The following is a 20,538-nucleotide window of genomic DNA, read 5'->3' as shown; positions in this document are numbered from 1 at the left end:
CCCGAGCCATTTAAAAAGCGCGCGAAAAATATATATCAACACGCCATGTCACAAGGAGCTCGGTTCTAAAAGTATATATATATTTTTTAGTAAATACATGTACAGTAGAGTAGTTTGAGTATAGCTTCATTAACTTGTTTCAAGTAGTTTCGACCTCATGGATGATGTAATCTATCAGGTAATGTGGGGGCTGAGATTCACGGATTGTGGTGTAGAGGCGCCGCGAATTTTCTCCGAAATGTTCGAGCGATTCTGGGAATCCACCCCACCAATAAATTACATTGCGAATTTTTGCTGCAGTACTATTTCATGTAATCGGCCGATTCTGCTTATTCCTTATAGCATTCGCGAAATGTTTGACTGATAAACTTGTTCAGCTTGGGTCAATAAATTCGCATCAATGCTTGTTGCTCTCTCGAATGTGAAAATTGTACGCGTTCGATTTTCAGACGTAAACACTGAATAAATTTTTCATTAAGGGAAGCTTTTTGTCTGTTTTCCTGTGTATTTACATTCATGAAACGTCGTACCTACGCGATCTTATGTAAACAAACCCAAACTCGAGAGAAAATGATAATTTATCTATGTGACATCGTGGGGCATCAAGTCTAATTTGCGGAAAATTTCACAAAGTTTACTTCATGTTTACTGATATTTTGGGCAATTCTAAATTCGCAGCCAGTACATTTTACAATGTAACCACCACAAATTAAACATTTTCTAAGTATTCTTGACCAAAGGAGTGTCACTTTTTTAATCCTCTTGTACAGCAGTTGTTTATTGCCGATTGCTAATTCAGTGAACTACATTGTAAGCTTGCTGAAAAATCGCGCCGTGATCAATGGTGACGTAATTCATAGTATCAGTGACATGAGCAAATACACCAAAAATATGACCAAATGCAATATACAACCACACAGTCTTATCTTCTCTACTACATATCAATCCGTGAGGAGGCTCACAGAAACCTTTGCTCTTTTTTTTTTATTTCCACACGGCTTTTAGGAAGACCATTTGGTTTTAATGATATTCACTTATTCAAACGTCCTCTGGAAAAGAGGAGCCCAAGTTCAGGGAACTGCCACAAATAAAGTTCTGGCCATAGATCGAGAATCAGTGTCACGTCTCACCATTGTGTTCTTCCAGAAATAATCCATACCTCAACCATGGAAGGTTTTTTGGACTCCCTCCGTCCCTTCCAAGTCTTCTGGAAATTCCAATTATCTGATTTCAAACTTTCCTTAAATATAGACTTTTGACAGCCCTGCCCTTTAGAATTTCCAATAGACCATCCATGGCAAGTATGGATATTTTCTGTAACTCCACAAGGCTCATGGTGTATGGACAATTGTTCGAAACATAACAGAAACGTTGACATATTTTATGTTACTTCATTATTGTTAATTAATACATGTACTCTACATAACATCAAAAGTATCCACTCCTACTGCCCGGACCACTGTTGAATCCATGCTTCTATCTGCTCCAGATTGTTTTCAAGTTCCTCTGGATTATTACTTTTCAGTTCATGAACTATTTCCTTTTTGTAACTTTCTCTTGCTTCTTCTAGTATTGTTTGCATGATTTCACATTCCACATTTTCTGAAAGCTTTTTTCCACTGTAACCTCTGGAAGTTCAAGACAAAAGCATGTTGTAAGAAAGCCTATTTTACTATTATCTACATTCAGGCAAATTTTAAAAGACACAGAAATGATTGAGTCACAGATACAAGAATGAGAGAGGGTTAAAGAGGGTTAATTTCTAAAGAAACTGTGGTCTTGTACTGGTGAGGGAATAGAAACAAATAGAGTTCATAAGGTCAAGGATTTTAACTCGCTTAGCCAGGCAATCAGACGATCCATGAATCTGAATATTGTTAAACGTAATCTTTTTAAATTTGTAATTTATATGAATTTCATGCCATCAAGGATTTTGACTCCCTTAGCCAGGCAATCAGTCAATCCGTGATTCTGAAAATTTTTGAAATGTAATCTTTTTAACTTTGTAATTTAAACGAATTTCAGTTGATATCTTGTACATTTTAATAGTTTTTACATATTTTGGATTTTTATTGTCTTTGCGAATTGTGTGTATTTTGTATTTTGTATTTTTTTTTTGGAGATCCTTTTGAAAACCATATTTTATATGAAAAAGTCATCTCATCTCAAATTATTATTATTAAGGTAATTTGACCACTATAAAAAGATTTGAATTCCTTGATTCACTCTAGTAGTGGGTTAATGCTCGAAACATCGGCACATGAATCAAACATTTGAGTTTTGCTAAATAGCTTGCACAGGTGATATTACTGTTGTAGATGCTTTTGAAAAGTTCCACTTATTGAACCAGCTTCACGCAACTATTTTTCTGTAAATTTTTAGCTGTTGTATGAATTTTGTAAGGGTAGGCATACATGCCATCTTGACCACTCATTTAACCACTGATTCAGGGGGAAACAGGGGATTTAGCCTTGTCCATCTCAATGCATACTTTTTGATACCTGTTTTTACTCAACTCTTTCCAAACATGGCTGGTTCAGAGTCAACTAACAGTTTAAAATTGCTGTTGTCTTTTACATGTATATTTGATATTTAGAATACATTTATCACAACATGTTGTTATTGATGTGTGCTACACCATTGTGACATTAATTTATTTTGTAAGATTATCCTTGATAAAAAAAGTGATTTGATCCCCTTTTTCAGTCATTTACATCTACTATCAGCTTTCTTGAACTCCCTGTTGACTCAAAATAATTTTACTTTCCCTTACCTCAAATTGACCCCGATAACTCAAATTCCCTTTAAAAGGTCGGTCAGTAAACCTCAAAATGCCAGAACACAGCTTATTGATGTATCAAAATCTTTATTCTTTATTGATAATGCGGTAGTGATTTGTGAAAACGTCCTTTACTAGATTTTAGCTTTAAATCAACTAAATGTTCTTATGGGGGCTTGTTTTTAAGGGGTCTGGTACTCTGTTTTTAGCCTACCTCAGATTGATTTGATTGGATTGTAATCTGAAACTTGATTAAATTAAATAAATAAAAGTGATTCGTGTCTGTGAAAGAATGACAAAACCACAATAATTTATTTATACTAAATTTATCATTATTAGGATATTAAGATACAGTACTTGAAATGCAACACTAACCCCACTACCTCAAACTATCTTTTGGTTCCCTTGGGAGTTTGAGTTAGCGAGGTTCTACTGTATTTTCCATTTTCATGATTTTAGAAAATAAGAATAACACTAACAAGGTGCCTGGGAATAATTCACACATCCATTCATTTCTAGGCTCATGTAGGTTTATGTTGCAATAAGATGTTAAGGCCTGAAGCCAAAATTCAATGTAGGGTATGCTGGATATCAAAGAAGATGCCTTTAGTTGCACAGTCATGCACTCCAAGAGGTACGTAGAAAAAGTCTGGGTTGGAATGATATGTGATATCATTATAATAATTAGGGAATTGTATTTGCATAGCTAGAGAGAAATCTTTTTGAAGGGGAGGTTCTTGTTTTTATGTAGCCCGATGCGAATTGTTAGGGTTACCTGTTAGACCTAAGTGCACTGGGATTATGTCACAAAATTGTGTGATGTTACAGATTTGTATCAACGATGACAAATCCATCAACTTCAACTTAATTAGTTTTTTTTTTTTCTTGAAATTACATTTACAATTTCTTGGCGCTGCAGGTAGCATAGATAATCTAGGCGGCAAAAAAAGAAAGAAAGAATAAATTTACATAAAATTTAGGCAAAAAGAAAGAATAAATTTATTTGCTTATTAAGAAGGCAGACTGATCTATAATATCAAAGATACAAGAATAAGGAAAGGTTTCTGGGAGGACTAAAATAATGAAGAACTTTTTTGAGCTTCTTTTTCATCATCATCATTTTTTCAGCTCCTGCCCTGGTCCTGAGGGCCTGGGACCAGAGTAACAATGTGGTTTGATGTTGGATTTAAATAATGTAACCAACAAGTTAATGACTGTACACTTAGCACATTACATTAAACACAGATTATTACATTACATTACATTACATTACAATTACATTTTACACAAATTATACCTACATGTAATCATGTATTAAATTAAACATAATTTGAATTTATTTACATTCAATATTAACCATAAATCATAACAGCTGTATCAGTCTTATTGAAAATAAAAATCCTAAATCGAGTAAGCTACTGGTATTTTACGGTAAGATCAGAAACTCATTTAAGATCCATCAGGATCCTACTGTAGAATGACATAAAATCCTGAATACACTCTTGGCAAGAATCCTGCACAATCGTGCTGGATTCTGCAAGATCCTATGATTAATCTTATCAAGGATTCTGTGGAGGATCCTGTGGGATCATTTCAACTCAGATTCTATCAGGGAGACGTGTAAAATACCTACCTGTTCTCAAGTCTTTCATAAAGCGTTGTGTTATTTGTGCGTAAGACAAAGACAATATCAAACCATCTTTCTGGGAAGAAGTCACAGCCATGATAATCTACGACATTTCCACCTTCACACATTTGATCCTCAAGTTCATCCACAACCTGTAAGCATAATATAATTATTGTAAAAATATTGGTATATGAACTTATCTTACAGTGAGATAGACACTTTTTATCAGTCCTTTTAACACATTACATTGTACATGTAAGTGGTATACATGGGGCCTGTTTCAGACATCATGCTGCTGAATGCCAAACTCAAGTGATCAGATTGAAATAATTTGGCTTTGGCAAGATTATTGTTTGTTCAATTCATCCTAATAACAATTATTATTAGATTTAATTGCTACCCTGTCTTTTACTGGTCTATCTTTGTGCTCCTTAAATACAAAAAATTTACACTTCCCTACCATTTTGCATTTTACGAAGGTAACAAAGGCATTCCTTTCAGGTAAGGCCCCACCACACCCCCTCTCCCCTCCCCCCTCCTCCCACCACTGGGAGCATGACTTGGTTTCAAACTTCTAATTTTTTTCCTTTTTTGAGGAATCACCTTTAGGAGCAGAGAGATTTCTAGGGTACTGGCTCTCTAAAATAATCTAAAATGGCCTAATGAAGCCCCAAGACACAACTGAACAGCAGATTGATCAAAATAATATGATTTTATGGAACTCTCAATAATGTTCATGTACCTGAACACTCAAACAAGCACCAATTTGTCTTGCAGCCTACAATGGGTACACTATACCTCAGTAGGCATAAACCAGAGTCAATCTTTACTACTTTCTCTTTTTAAGCAGATGTCACAGGGCGTGATGTGCCACTTCTAGTAATACCCTTGTTTTCTCTCTCTTTTTTTTTTCATGTTGGTTACCCACCCCAGACCTCCAGGTGTCGCAAGGTCAAAAAGTGGCGAGCTGGTGGTCACAAGTTTGAGTCCCTGTTGGGGAGGAGAAACTTTTTTCTTGTTTCCTTTTTGAAAGCTTATCACACTAAAGGCTTGAAACAATAATAGATATAAATCTAAAATTATGGAGAATTCAACCGCCATGCAAAGAAAACTAGGCAAGAGGTTTTTCAAACTGTGAATTTCAGGTAAATGTGACAAACTGCCTCTAACGCTATGACTTTTGGAGGTACTGGTGGGTTTTATTGCAAATCTTCAGAAACTTGCAGTGAAGCTGAATGTGGGTACTTGCCAGCCTCAGCCAAAAAAGCCAAATGCATGGGAAGATTGATCACAGAGGGAAATTTATTCCTACCTTTACATTTACATGGCTGTGGTTCTGGTCTCAGTTGTTCAAAGAGTGGATGACTTTCTCCAGAAGATGAGTCGCTTAAGCCGCCGTTATACGTTGAAACTTTTAGCTGAAACTTGTGTGCAACGGCACTGCGAAACAAGTTTCAGCAGGCGTTTTCACCGTGTAACATTGTCGGTTTCATGAAACTTTTTCGAACTTCAGTTGCAAGACAAGTTTCACGAAAAGTAGAACCGCTTTCTACTTCTGCAATGGCTTGCAATGGTCGCAGTGGTGAAAAAACAAGAGTTTCACCGTGTAACACCGCTTCGTGAAACTTGTCTCGTTTGCCATTGCACACAAGTTTCAGCTAAAAGTTTCAACGTGTAACCGCGGCTTTAGATACACTGGGGAAAGTTATCTGCTCTTTGAGCAACCAGGACCAGAAGTGAATTTTCCATACCAAATTTATAAGTGAACATCAGGTTCTTGCTATCTTTGATCAGATGCTGACATTCCAATGGAAAAAAAAACCTTTGCTAACAAGAGTAGGAGGGGAGGAGGTGGGGAGGGCAGAGAAACCTCTCCCCGTGATAGGGACTAAGACTATTCAATTAGCTCGATCGTGTCGAGAAAAAGATAGGTTAAAAAAAATCTGGGAGGCGTACAATAGGGCAAAAATTCGGACACTTATGAACTTTAGCATTTACGACTTTCTTATTGTATTTACACCTGCACTTGTAACTGCACTTCATTTTTAGTTTCATTCTTAGGACCTGCACTGAACATTCACACGATAGAAAACCTGTAGGGATCATGATACATATGTAAATAAATACCTAATTATATAAGGTTATACATCAAGTTTGCGTTACCCTGTCTTCGTCGAGCACGTGGCAGTTGAATTCCTCGTCCCATCCTTCATATAGGTCTTTTTCTTTGGCCATATCACCCACGTTGACGTAAGTAAGCCCTGTTCTCTGTGCTAGTTCATTCGCTAGCACTGTTTTCCCCGTGCCTGGAGTTCCAGTCACTAAAATGTTTGGTCGCGTTCTCTCCATCTTGTCCGCCATCTTGAATTCTGTGCCTATTATTATTCATTCCCAGTCTTTTCCGCGTTTGTTCTTAGGACTGACGTCACTGCAACGTTAAACACAGTGTACGTTACGGGGTGTCCCGCGGGATGGCCGTGAGACTGAAACCAACAGAAGAACAGATGGAAATAAATGTGATGGAAATTAATATTTTAAGCCTGATAAACAAATGAAAATGATGTATCATTCAGTAAGTGACACAGGCATACTCGAAAAAAAATCCGATTTTTTTCCGAGTATGCCTGTGTCACTTAATAATACGTCATTTTCAGAAGAACAGATGTCTGTTACAAGAACCTAGTTTAATGGCCTAGCTCCCACGAGCTCAGTGGTAGGACATTCAAACTAATAATCAGATGGTTCGACTCCTATTGGGAAAACTCGGATTTCCTTTTTCCGAGTATGCCTCTGTGAGGCTGTGTACTCACTGATACATCATTCTCCTGGTTGTTCAAAAGCCGCTTAACACTAATCCCTGAATAAAAATAAATCAAGGTTTTTATCTTGCTCAATAAAACTGTTTTTAAAAGCCTAAGTAAAAACTGAGGAACAAAAACCTAGTTATTAAGCGTGAATCAAAGTTCATGTTAACCTAGGATTACATCACTTAACCAGGGTTTGAACAATTGAGCTCAGAAGTGCAGCTGTAGCTGTAACTGTTTTTTCCCAATGCACTGATTAAGGTGAGCAGGTATTTGAAGTGTAAATTAAAACGGTTAATAAAACTCGACGGGTAAACTCCCATGCACGTGGCATTGGGCCAAATCCACTTTTGCAGGGAATTTGCTACGTGTTGTCATTTAAGCATTTAAACCAATCAAATTTCTGGCGTTAAAGTGCCCTTGCACATTGCTAGTTCACACTTCTAATCCTGCAAGCAAGTCAAAAGGTATACCGTTTCATCATTGTGGCTTCGAAACCCTCAGCCCGAATCATGCTGCGACAAACTGTTTTTCTCTTACTCTTGGTTGAAGTATCACGTGCATCGGTAAGCCAGTGGTATACTGTCTATTACACCCCAAAGGCAGGACTTTCAACCATTTTGTTCTTAGTCTATATTCCGTAAGATAGAGTAAGTTGAATAAGTTGAGTAATAATTTTCAGTCTGCGAAAAAAAATAAAGCTAAGCTGATCTAACGGATGGCTTCAGGATCAGTGTTGTTCATGGCAGCTTGCTACTTCATAACTGGTTGAATTTTATCTCTTTGCATTTTTAGTTCATTTTTCTAACTGTATCTTCCATACACATTGCATTAAGATAATTGTTTGGCTCGAACAAATAATGCTTTACTGAATCGATCAGCTTGGACGAAGTACAAATAAATCTCGAATCGTTGACGATGATAGAAAAACAAAATGAAAATTCGTAATGACGTTCTGGCGCTCGTTTTTCTCGACTATAGATAACTCGACAACAACGAACAACAACTACTGAAGAGCGCAAAAACTACTCAGAAAATTGCGACTTGAAATCACTAAGATCATGTTCGTGACAGTATCATCAACAAACAATATCCAGTCTCGCAGAAAGGTTGTTTGAAGGGGATGGAACATAACGGCCTTTGAGATAAATAATACTAATAATGCCCGGAGAACAAAATGCTTATTAATATTTAGCTTCAAAAGAGATCGGTTCCCTAAGATAACAAACATCTGGGTGAGGAAGAATGCTGATATCAATCGGCCGACAAATCTCATGAACAACTGGCATAACGTACGATACACCGATCAAAACAAAGTATGAGAATGGCTAACTGTGCTGACACTCAAGCCTGTTGAAGTCGGTCTAGGTTTGTGCATGTGTGGCCGGCCAGTTATTCTTAAGAATTGAACGAGACGTACAGATTTGAGAGGACCTATCCGCATAGATCACCTCATGTGATCAAACACCCCTTCCAAATTTTTAGATTTGTTCCACGCCGGTTATCGTTGCCTGTTCATGCAAACTATCTGAATGACTTTCCCGTGGGATAAAACAAACAAAATATCAAAGTTTTCGTATTAAACGACTAAAGCACGCCTGGTTTCATTTCCTCATGTTTGTCAAATGAATCATAAAGGTTTTAGTAGATCGCATTAATGGCTTCAGATATTTTTGATGACCCCGTGACCTATATCTATACCTTAGTATAGTAGTAACCTGTACATGTATTGAGGCACGTCGGTTGAATTTACATAGTTGATTGATGCAAACGTAACAAAGAATCACCAGTAGGTCATGTGTTACACAATTTATCTTGCCAAAAATAGAGCAGTCCAGAATCCTATGAACTAAATAGTTTTTGAACTCCTTCCCTTCATCAACGCTTAATCTTTTCTGCTCTTTCTGTGTTTCCTTCTTTATTTCTTTTCTTTATCTTTCTTTCTTTTTTTTTTGGGGGGGTGGGGGGGGGGGGGGGAAGGCTTGAGGAGGGGACCGTAAGAAGGAGCGTCTTATCCATTGTCTTTCTTCTTCGTCTTGGTCGTGACTGGTAGCAATTTTGAGTACTCATAGATTTTAGATCAGGGAATCAGGGTAAGGGAATCTACAAAATGTGAAATTTCAGAGATCAGAGAAACAAGTTGTCTATTACATTAGGAAATAAACTCTTAACTTTTTACCTCCAGATTATCTTAGGACAGCTGTCTGGGACTTAAAGCACAAATCGCGTTTACCAAGCAAATACAGGTAACTATTAATTGATTTATGGCAGTCTCGCAGCCACACTGAAAGAATTAATTATTGGCCTACTTCAGGAGCGTCTATCCCTCACACTAAGCCTTGGAGTTCAAAATAAATCTACTCTTGAAAGGCAGTTGACTCAAGGTTTTAATAAACATAGAGGCTCCTAATCATAATCCTCTGGCTTCGTTTGATGAGTACTTCACTGTACCTTCTATTTTTTTTAAAACTTATGACAAATCATGACAGTTTTTAAAACAAAATATTTTAGTAATAGCTAAATTAAACCTGACAATATACCACGGGGGAAAACTACAACTGTGCTTTACACATTTTAACACTGGTCTTTTTTTGCAGGGTTGAAGTATGCCAAAACATTGTGCTGGTAGATTTGTCATTACCAGAGACAGTACTATATTGCCATACCATTGCCGTTGCCATCCATTCCAAAGAAAACCCACGAGTTGTACAATGTAAATGTACTTCTGTCTCTGTACATTGAATTCCTAAAAAATAGCCATTTCCGAATGGGCACGGCACAATTTGGGATTTACGGAAATATATTATGTTTCTTTGACGTGATATATAGAACCAATAATATTTGGACAGATGAACACTTTAAATTAAAAGAGTAATATTTCTTCCATACATTATTTCGTTTCCCCAGAAATCACAGAGTTTCAAGCCGACAAAGCAATGCAAGGTTTCACTCATGAGAATGGTCGGCTCAAAGTACAGAAGTGCGGTTTCTATTACATCTACGCCCAGGTGTTTTTCCAACCCCACAGCAGTGCAGCCCAAAACCGCGTCGCTCTGTCTGTAAACGGGGCTGCATTCGGCTTGATGCAAGCAGGGCTAGGAGGAAGCGCTGGCTATGGCACTTTATTCACGGCTGGAGTAATTCATCTACATGAAGGCGATTACATCAGCTTAAAAACGCATTATGAGAGCAACCTGTGGGTGTCACGTGCTCACTCATTCTTTGGAGCTTACAGAATTGGCGAATAAGTCAAGGTCATTGGCTTTTTAAAATAGCAGTAAACTCTTATAACCTCACTATGCTATGAACGTAATGAAATATGTAAACAAAACTATGTTATCAGGCATGCTTCTACCCGTAATTTTCATCACCAAAACTATGTTAATTGGTATTTTAGTAAGCCAAGAAAATCAATAACCATGCAAAGGGATAATTTTAATGTTTCGTATTAAACTGTGGTAAGAATCGAAATCAAATTTTCGTTTACTTTCGTTTTTATTTACAATACACTCTCTGATTAAATAAAGGTGAGGAAAACATCCTCAATTCTCCGAGTACGCCTCCCAGGGCTTCCAAGGATTGTTCCTCAACCATGTACACTTGACATGCTAACCTGCGTTTTCCCTCGCCTGGCGCCGGCGACCTTCGCTTGTGTCGAAATCTGATTGGTTCGTTATGCTATCAGCTTGTGATGTGATTGGCTCAATGAACTGCTGCCTAAAGTTAGGCTCTGCGGTGATTAGGAGGCGTTCTATTAATGGGTCCTGAGATCATTGCGCATATACTGCCGGCGATCACACTCTCATTATGATTAAAACAAAATGGGCATATTGGTAGAGAAAAAGGTTATTGCCGTTTAGTTCGCTTACACCAGCAAAGCATTTTTTATCTGAAAGTAGCTTTAAACTCAGCTGTATAAAAATAAGTTCTTAATCTGTTGCCGTAAAAGTGGTAAAATATGAATAATCAAATACAATGTCTGCCATGCATGAGTCACAAAAACATTGGCCCCATCACATAACATCTGACACCGCTATAGATATGAGGCTCCTTTATCTCGAAACAGAAAGCAGGTTTTGTGTGATTCGTAAAACACTACCACTACTAGTTTTCCCTATTGCCTACTCCAGAAACTATGAAGAGTTTGGTACGAATGAGGGATTTTAGGATTATAGAATCATTTGGTTAGACAGATGGAGATGGCGTCGATGAATAAGTGCATTTCTCGACAGTTAGTTGTAGAGGTGAAAACTATTTACCGGTCCCCATTATCACGAGGATGACAACCTGCAACGAGAATTTTTTTGAAAAGCTATTTCAATGAATTTGCGTTAACTATTGACTGAATACTATCGCATTTTGAAATAGTCGATATTATCAAGAGAAATGAGCACTGCCACTGAAACATACAAACTCTAAATGCTAGCCTGGGAAGCAACTTCTGCTGTGCATCACGAAAGGAATCAATCACAAAAAAGACTCTAGGTGACAGGGCATTCGCTGTCGCAGCTCCTAGACTATAGAGCTCCCTCCCAGAAGAGCTGCGAAGCAAGAGTGATATTGAGGTTTTTAAACGTCACCTTAAAGCGCATTTTTTACCAAGGCATTTTCAACTCCTTAAGGCCTGGCTAAACTAGGACACATTGTTGCGGAAACATTGTTTCTTGTTATGTTTTCGTGGTGGCTAAATTAGGGGGAAGCTAACAAAATGTTTTGCTTCCCCGGTGTCTAAACTGGGAAAAAATATGTTTCAGAAGCAAAATTTGTGTCCGGGCAGCACTGAAAAATGTTTTTGACCTGAGGCAAAAACATTTTCTTGCCGTTCCGAGCAGCAAAATTTGTTTCCGCAACATATGTTTCCCGCGCGGCTAACAGTGGGAAACATTTGCCTTCACAACAGTGTTTCCGAGACAATGTTTCCTAGTTTAGCCAGGCCTTTAGTCGGACTGAATTAATCTTAGCTTGCTTTTGCTTTTGTTTAGCTCTTATTATTTGTATACCTTTGTATTTCTGATGCATGTATTATATTATTCTTTATATTAGGTTGTTTTTTAGTATTTACTTGCCATATTTATGTCTGTTATTATATTATTATATTATCTCATTCTTATTTTAGATTTATTCATTTTATAATGCGCATTTGATCACGTTTTTTGTTAATCTACACAATAGAAGTATTAAAAATTATTAAGCAAGTGTTTTCTTAGGGTTTCGTGCGCCGTTTCGCTGTGCGGAAAGTGGGATTTAAAATCCACGGAAACGCTTGCTATGCAGGCTACCAAATACGGACGGTGGAAAGCTTGCATCGGAAATGCAGGGAAGATGTAGCTTTAGGGGGTGAGTTTCCACTCCTTTTCGTTGCTGTTTTAATTTTGTTTTCAATTTCTCTGTGAGAGGCTGCAAAAACGCTTTCCTATTATGAAGATCGACCCAAACACCATTCTACTGAAACAATAACAAGACAAATAGTTTCCCTTTTCTCACTTACCGTCCCGAGTATTGACGCCAAATAGTGACGCCACCTTCCCTCATGATGTAACCATGCATTTCACGCGCGCAGGTCTCTAAGGAGACGTAAAAATCTTTTCCACCCCCTCAACACACACTATTAAAATTTCTCTAAACCGATAAAGTTCTGTTTAACAGCATCCTGCCTGAGGACCAATGATTCTGAAACAGGCCCCTATTCTGAAATGAAAGTCAGCAAAGTCAATGCAGTTAGCGTGCAAAAATCAGCCAAGTTCAGCTGAGAAGATTCTGGGATGTGTTGTTGCCTAGCATGTGGAAGGAGGTGTGATCACTATGTGATGAAAAACCAATGTAATACACCCGTGACGTGAATATGATTGATAGGCCAATAAAACTATGGCTATTAATAAAACACCGGCATTTATAACTTTCTTGAGGTTTGTAAACATTTTCAATTTTTCGACATTTTACAGAAACAAGAATTCACTGCATTTCGATACTCCTGTTGGCAAGATCATGGCTGTGGTTTTAGGTGGCTTGATCATATTGCTGGTTTTGTTTTCCTCAGTTGGTTCTGCCAGTGGTAAGTACATACCGGCTTCGTCAAGTTATATCCTATAACGACCACAGTAAACTGCCTTTCTAATTTCGAGAAAAACTAGAACATTTTTTTTTTAATCATCGAGTTCCTCCAGTGCGAAAATAATTTTTTTAAAATTCACGAAAGGTTATGCTCTTTAGTCTCGAAAATAATCAAGAGATTTTCGTTTTTAATTACTCTATTATCCTTGGATAGAACATTTTGCTCTCTTGGGTATAATTTTTATAAGCTTAATATTCTTTTGAAAGCTGTCTTTTCCCCTTTTCGAACAAACGTGTCTCCACCCCAGTGTATGTACACAAATGAAACTATACATGCAGCTCAGTTTCAGCTGTCAAAAGGCTTTTTATCCAATTTAATCTTAATTTAGCGTATCGATTTCAGTGCGTAAATTAAACTTTATGATCCACCGTATATTTTTTAAACCAGAATCTATAAGTTTCTAATTTCTAGCAAGGTTTTTTCCCCGATAGTCGTTATAACAACAAACTTTTCGAGTTAAAAATTGACCAAAATGTACACGGCGTGGAAAAATTCCTTTTCTGAAAAAGAATGGGCACAGTCTCTACTGGAACTTATGTCTAGCTCTGCGCTAGCAAACGTCTGTTGAGCCATGGACCGAGCCGCAATGAAATCAGGCATGCTTTCTGAAATACCGACTGTATGCCGGTTTTTTTTTTTCCAACAGTCGATCTAGGCTCACGGTATTCTTCCTGTCTTTGCCTATTATAAATATTCATATATATAATGTGAGGTTTTAGACGCTGGGAGTACATCCAGTATATAAAAAATAAAAAATAAATACATCCATACATCCATATATACATCCATCAAAGTTCTTCAGTTAGTGTTTAGCTATTTAGCCTACAAATCGTCAAACCAGATTAACATATGCAGGACAACCTTTCGCTGAACTATGCGCCGGACACTTTAGTATCGTTAAATGAAGCACACTGTGACTCCTCTGTAAGACTAGCTTATGTTTGTAAGACTGAAAACTACTCTAAAACCAAACCACGCTAAGGCTGGTGACGAGTGGGAAGAAATAAGATTCTTTTACTATCGACTGACTGTTGCGGTTTGGTTAACTTATTCAAATGGCTTTGGTTGACTGTTGAACGTTTTTGTTAAATGATTACTGGCAGATTCAACCAAAACATCCCGGTATCGGTAAAAGGCTGTTATTCTTAACGAAACTCCTGCAGAGACTGAAGCTTGAAGCTAATGTACCGCACTGCATAAAGATGCCATCATCACGCGACTGAGCCTTGAACAAAGTTTCCAAAATGTACAATCAGTGATGTTTAAAGAACCGTGAATAAGTTCAATATTTTCATCAAATAAGCGTGGACGTAGTTCTCGGTAATTTGTTTGTTTGTTTGTTTGTTTGTTTACATTTTGGTAAAAAGCACAGGAATTCAAAACATCTTTACTATCCGTGTATGTTCGTGTCATTACTCGTTCAGTTCTTGCGAAGAAACCGGAAAGACCACTTGATTGGTGATCTGCATGCGAGCCTCGCGTGCTCGTCGAGTGGGTTTTGTTTTATTTATAAAAACTACCGGTCCTGGCACGTCTTCAAAAGCAAAGGCCTCGTGTAAGTGTTAACTTTTTCGGTATCACAAAATAAAGCCTTTGTCCTGAAAACTGACTCCAGTTTAGTTCTGTATTAATAATGACTGTCCCTCAAAAGAGATGGTGATTATGATAGTAGGTTTTTAGAGGGACTATTCAGTTGATAGTTATTTTCACCGTCTGGTTGACAAAGCCTAACCCTTTCTCGTCAGCCTTCACCGAAATGTTACCTCTTTTAAACGCATGCATGAAATAAAATATTGTACCCTACGGACAAAAATATCTTCCTTAGTTTGTTATTGGTGGAGCAGGACAACAGAAAGTCCTACTCAGTCTTTCCCATCCTTTCTAACACTTGGACTAGATGGCTACGTTCTCGTTTTACAGTCGACTTTTTTCATCCCTTAAGAATTTTTAAGTTTAAAATTTCGCTATTCTATTGAATGCAAGGGTGAAAAAGTCGTTGGACGGCACCTTCACGTAAGCTCCCTCCAAAGACCAGCCCTACAAGAAGATATTCCTCAAAGAAAACTCTGAGCAAAACCCCGACGACTCACATTCGGCATTACAGTTTGATTTCTCTTACGAAAATTCTCCACGAGCAACGCGCCACCTCAGTGTACCCTACCCCTACCCCCTCCATTCCTACCCCCACTCTCAGAGGATGTGTTGCTAGTTCACAGTGGGAAGAGAGTTTCGCTTTCGCAGAAAAATTGTTTATGATTCTTATTTGATTATTTGAAGGTTCGTTTCAAGTGCAGCAACCGTGGCCAGAGAATCAGTATCCATTGGAGCATACTTCGGCAGAAGTCACTTGTGTAGCTTTTGACCACACAGGTGTCAAAATTCCTGAGAAAATTCTCTTCGTGAGGGAAAAGTCTGGTACAGTCACTTACCTCACAGCTAATGACAATATTTACTTTACAAACAGAACCGAAGGTAAATATTTTGGCAATTTTAGTGAATACTGCTAAGGTGGTTATTAATAGTATACTGACAGTTGTCGCCTCGATTTCATGGCGAGGTAGTCTCAGATGTCGGATCTCACGTTGCTTATCCAACGGAACCACTTTGTTTTGAATGCCGAGCATAACGTGGGCTATGGGAAATGACATGACTACGATGTTCACATGTTGTACAGCAGAGGGAGCAGAGTGTTAGCAATGTATATGGAAGGGAAATAATTACAACTATTTTACTGTGACAGGACTCGTTGAGTCCGGCACAAACTATGATGTTAGGACTATGTACTCTTCCCATCTCTCCAATCCCCTCAAATAAGAACTGAGATAATCTTGTCGTTTAGCAGAATAGTTAATTGTGTAGGTATGTACAATTTTGGTTGACTTTGTGATTTATTTCTGACGCTACACAGTATTGAAAGTAAAATTCTAAGCTTTCGACTCTGCTATAGTTTTGTTCACAGTGATTTGGTCAGGTCAAGTGACATGTGACCTGACCAGCCTTGTCCAGATCGCTGGAAGGTTGTATCTCCCCCGTCTCTATTTAGGGTCGGCTTGTGGGCTCTGATGATTGCCTCCCGACCTCCTCTCGTAAAGATAAAACTGATTGAATTTCCATACACATGAGTAGATTTCCGCGGTATTCCACCTTAGCCGATTCTTTGTTTCCTGAAAGGAATTCAGTTATCGTTTTTGTTTTCAGACAATGGACGCAAACTCTTTGTTACTTTTCACATTCGAAATGCTACGATGCAAGATGACACTTCTTTGGGACGTTACCTGTGTCACGCCTTCGCAATTGGTGATTCTACACCTCAAAAGTTTGGCTTTAGCGTCACGATCATTAACAGTAAGTGTACTGAGTTCACCTTTAATTGTGTTAAATAATATCCTTTTCATTTTAATGAGAATTAGACCTTAGTCGCTTCGATTAAGAGCTGTGACTCCTTATGCAGAGATATTTTTCTGCAGTTTTAGCTAATATCTCTGCCCCGTCCCTCTAAATCTGCCTCCTTCCAGTGAAGGTCACAGAAAACATGTGGTTATCATAACTCTATAAATTAATTTCATGTCTTCAGGAAAGGAAATCCCCAAAGTTGTAGCCACCACAGTTAATCCTCTACAACATGGTGACGAGGCCAGATTTTATTGCAACATAAAAGACAGAGGAAGCCAAGAGTCCATTCTGGGTAAGATGTCATGGTTAAAAGATGGCAAGGAGGTGCAGAGACAATATCTTAGCAAAATGGATCTCAATCCACTTGTAATAAAGAATGTGAGCCTCAAAGATGGAGGGAACTACACTTGTGTGCTAGAGATGCGTCTTCGTGGTGTCAGAAAATACAGTGTCAGAGATACCATTGTTGTAAGGGGTAAGTGTAATTACAATTTGAATTAAGAAATGACCATGCCCCAGTTGTTCAAAGGCCGGATAACTTTATCCGCTGGATAAGGCACTATTCGGGGTCTAAAATATACTTCACGTTAAACGTTGTCCAAGGTTTTCGTTCACTCCTAAACTAGACTGTAGTTAAAGTGTGCATATTCGCTTGTACACGACGAAATACTGAAATCTTTGCACAGATTGAAACTGTCGGATAGTGACATATCCACTGGATAAAGTTATCCGGCCTTTGAACAACTGGGGCCATAACAGTTACGTACGCATTTTAAGCAGTTGCAAAAAAAAAAAAAGAAGGCTGAAAATATTCAGGCTTGACCGGGATAGGCCTTTTCACGGTTTTCGACGCCATTTTGACGAGTAGGCAATCACGTCTTGAAATAACAGTTTTTGTATGGAAATCCGCTGTAAAATAATTTTCATGAAACATCGCTTATGAAAAATTCATGAATTGGAAACTTTTGGCACTAAGAAAAGAATTTTAAGAAAAAAAAAAATTGGAAGGATGTAGCTTTGCCAGAAAGCGTCCAGTCGTGTTTTGAACTTTCCATACATTTCCCTGTATTTTTTCCCGCGAAGTATTTTTAGTAGCAGTTCACGGCTGGTTCGCTAAAAGACAAATGTATGAAAATTTCGAAACCCAACTAGATGCTTTCTAGCACAGCTACATTCCTCAGTTATTTTCTGTAAAATCCTTTTCCTAGTGCCTAAACTTTCCAATTCATGAAATTTTCAGAAGCGGTGATAAGACCTATTCGAAGCCATGACCTCTGAGATACCGGTGCGGTTTGAAAGGTGAATCAACGTAATAATTTCAATAATCATCTTAGGGTAGTTTGAGTTCGAGTTTGGCCCTCAATATCGATTATTTTTGTGGAAATTACTTGGACCTGGGAGCACGTTTTCTAAAAGTCACACTTTGTTCCCGAAAATTTAGTCTGTAATATGTTGCTGAATCATTGTGCTAATTTTATTTAAGACTCTTCCTGGTGGTAGCTGAGGGGGTGGTGTCACAGCAGGCAGGCAGCTACGCTCTTGTGTGTTCCTCTTTTCTAAAGGGACAGTATCGCTGCTACATTAGAGTGATTAGAATGTTTGTCTGTTATCAGCTGCCATGATGAAGCACCCGAATTTCCGCCTCTTCCCAAGTCCCTTCTCGTTTTTGCTCGCTCCATTTTCTTCGAGCCACAGTGGCCTTCATTTAACCATCCCATTCCACTATCCCGCACGGTTTTGCCGTACGCCTCAGCTGAATCAAAGGATGCGTCCAAATACTTAGGCTCAATTCTCCACAGGTTTTTTTTTTTCTTTTGAGCGAAGTAAGACTGAACAAATCTCAATTAATTTAACCAATTCTACGTGTGCGTTGTGTTTCTATTTTCAGTCGCGCCATGGTTTGAAGATGAAGAGGAGAACAGTATTAATGTTAGGATGATACGAAAAAACATAACTTTGAAATGTGGTGCTAGAGGCTCCCCTTTACACGTGGAATGGAAAGTGAAGAAAGAAAACAAAGGAATGGTTGATGCGTGTATTGGTAAGTTGGTTGAATAAATGCTTTAAAACTTTATTTAAAAGTTTAATTTTTTTAATATTTCTATTCCGCTTCACTACCTTTAAGTTTAGCTAAACTTTTAATCATTATCACTGTGGTCATTAATATTATTTCGAGTTTTTAATATTTCCATTAAGTTTTTAAAATTTTAAAATTTATGCAGCAAACGGAGACTCAATTCCTTACCAGTTCGCCAGCTTCCACCAAATTTGCATTTGGGACTTTTTGCTTTCAAGAGAGGATGATGCTCATCCGCTCTTGTTGCTTTACAGTCAATGTTATTGTCTTCCAAAATGCGCGAAGAACTTCAAAGTCGAAAATGGCAGATTACAGTTTTCCTTCACAGAGTTCGGAGGAGCGGTTATGCAATGGTTTCTGCGTCAGTAGCACGGCTCGTCCCAATTCGAATGTGGCGTCACCCGTTGAAAGGATCGAGAAGACACGCTATATCGGCATGATCGAGTTCGGCCCCAAGCTTCCGAACATTATTTTCGGCTCCCTCGATAATCGCGATGAGGCTTGGGAACGAGGCTATGTCAGATGTTCGATTAGATTCGATGGCCCTCACATCGTGCTGTTTCCTTGGACTGCTGACTTTACTTCCTTCCAAGAGATACAAAAGTTATATAAATTGCTACAAGTGAGTCGTATATAACTGGAAAGCTTAAAATAAGGTGATGCCGGGTAACCCTACGATTGATTAGCTCTTTTCATGATGCTACACTGGCGCCAGACTTACACGAATTAGGGGAACCCATGCGCTAGTTATAGCCCGTTCAGGGCCGTGGAATTGGACAAAAAAAATGTCTCCTTTACTGTTTATTCTCAGAATTCAGAATTTAAGCGCATTGTAAATATAACTGATTTTCACTTGGTCTTTTGCAGATTCCTCAAGGGATGAACGTTACAAAATTTCTCGCAATGGAACATATGAGCCTTATCTCTTGTCTATCACAAACTTGACCACCAACGACACTGGAGACTACTACTGCTGTCTTCCATCAAACTGTTCTGCGAACATCGATGGTCGCTGTCAGCGGTTTCAACTAACTGTGATTGGTAAGCATCCCAGCCTCTAGACCGTTTTCAGTTGAGTGTCGTAATTACTCTAGCTAAGAACGAATATTGCATTGAACCCGTTGGAATTCGAAGCCGGTTCCAAGGGCGGGAAAACACATGCGAACAAGTCGCAATTGGTTTTGTTTCTCGTTAGTTGAGAAAGTGGCGCCAGTTTTGCTTAGAAAAACCAATTACAGAGCGAAGTAAAGCAAATTAACTAAAGCAATTACGAAATACTTTTGACAGTCCACTGAAAACGGAACAGCCTTTAAGTCAGCTTCAGCACTCCATCGGCTTATATGCAGGAGGGAGGATTATCGAACAGATTTTTGCATCTTAATGAAATTTGAGGGACTATATTTTTAGAAACGGAGGAGAGGGACTGCTTTGTGGAGGGCTTATTTTAGTTGGAATTTTGAAGTTTCTTGTCACCACTCGGTGAACAAAAACTTGTCATTGATCGGCTATAGATATTTAACTTGTCGTCCTCTTTTAAACAGATCCATCAAATGCAACGGCTGCAACGGGTGGTGCAATGGTTGTGGTATCGAGTACAGTGTTGCTGGCGATGGTTTTCCCTTTGGCATTGTTTCTAAGCATGTAGATGCCAGGCTGTTAATCGCCGTGATTAGAAGACAAAGTTGACTCGGCTTTTTCTTCCTTGCATGTACGAAAAAAGAAAATTGTGATTGACACGTTTAATTA

The 20,538-nt window shown here is 38.4% G+C and overlaps 2 protein-coding genes and 1 long non-coding RNA gene across 3 annotated transcripts in view; 2 read left to right on the top strand and 1 right to left on the bottom strand.

Moving 5' to 3' along the window:
- Positions 1-1,376: 1,376 nt before the first annotated feature.
- The window catches only part of LOC146468295 (adenylate kinase isoenzyme 6-like), a 26,042-nt gene continuing 6,880 nt past the window's right edge, over positions 1,377-20,538 (bottom strand). Inside the window, exons 2-4 of the mRNA XM_085124982.1 lie at positions 6,570-6,834; positions 4,413-4,558; positions 1,377-1,628 (exon numbers count right to left, since the gene is read on the bottom strand). Of these exons, the coding sequence (XP_084981108.1) occupies positions 1,445-1,628; positions 4,413-4,558; positions 6,570-6,767 (528 nt within the window). The 5' untranslated portion in view covers positions 6,768-6,834 and the 3' untranslated portion in view covers positions 1,377-1,444. The remainder of the gene's footprint in view (positions 1,629-4,412; positions 4,559-6,569; positions 6,835-20,538) is intronic.
- On the top strand, positions 7,631-10,764 carry LOC146468296 (uncharacterized). The gene is made up of 3 exons (XR_014867583.1): positions 7,631-7,776; positions 9,396-9,456; positions 10,118-10,764. It is a non-coding gene; the product is annotated as an uncharacterized LOC146468296 (long non-coding RNA).
- The window catches only part of LOC146468294 (hemicentin-1-like), a 20,081-nt gene continuing 12,692 nt past the window's right edge, over positions 13,150-20,538 (top strand). Inside the window, exons 1-6 of the mRNA XM_085125150.1 lie at positions 13,150-13,262; positions 15,600-15,794; positions 16,521-16,667; positions 16,897-17,190; positions 18,604-18,756; positions 19,660-19,833. Coding sequence (XP_084981276.1) covers positions 13,196-13,262; positions 15,600-15,794; positions 16,521-16,667; positions 16,897-17,190; positions 18,604-18,756; positions 19,660-19,833 — 1,030 coding nt within the window. The 5' untranslated portion in view covers positions 13,150-13,195. The remainder of the gene's footprint in view (positions 13,263-15,599; positions 15,795-16,520; positions 16,668-16,896; positions 17,191-18,603; positions 18,757-19,659; positions 19,834-20,538) is intronic.

The sequence above is a fragment of the Pavona decussata genome, unplaced genomic scaffold, assembly GCF_977016875.1.
Source record: "Pavona decussata unplaced genomic scaffold, jaPavDecu1.1 SCAFFOLD_133, whole genome shotgun sequence".
NCBI lineage: Eukaryota > Metazoa > Cnidaria > Anthozoa > Scleractinia > Agariciidae > Pavona > Pavona decussata.
Note: the sequence above shows the minus strand (reverse complement) of the source record. Positions and strands in the feature narration are given on the sequence as shown.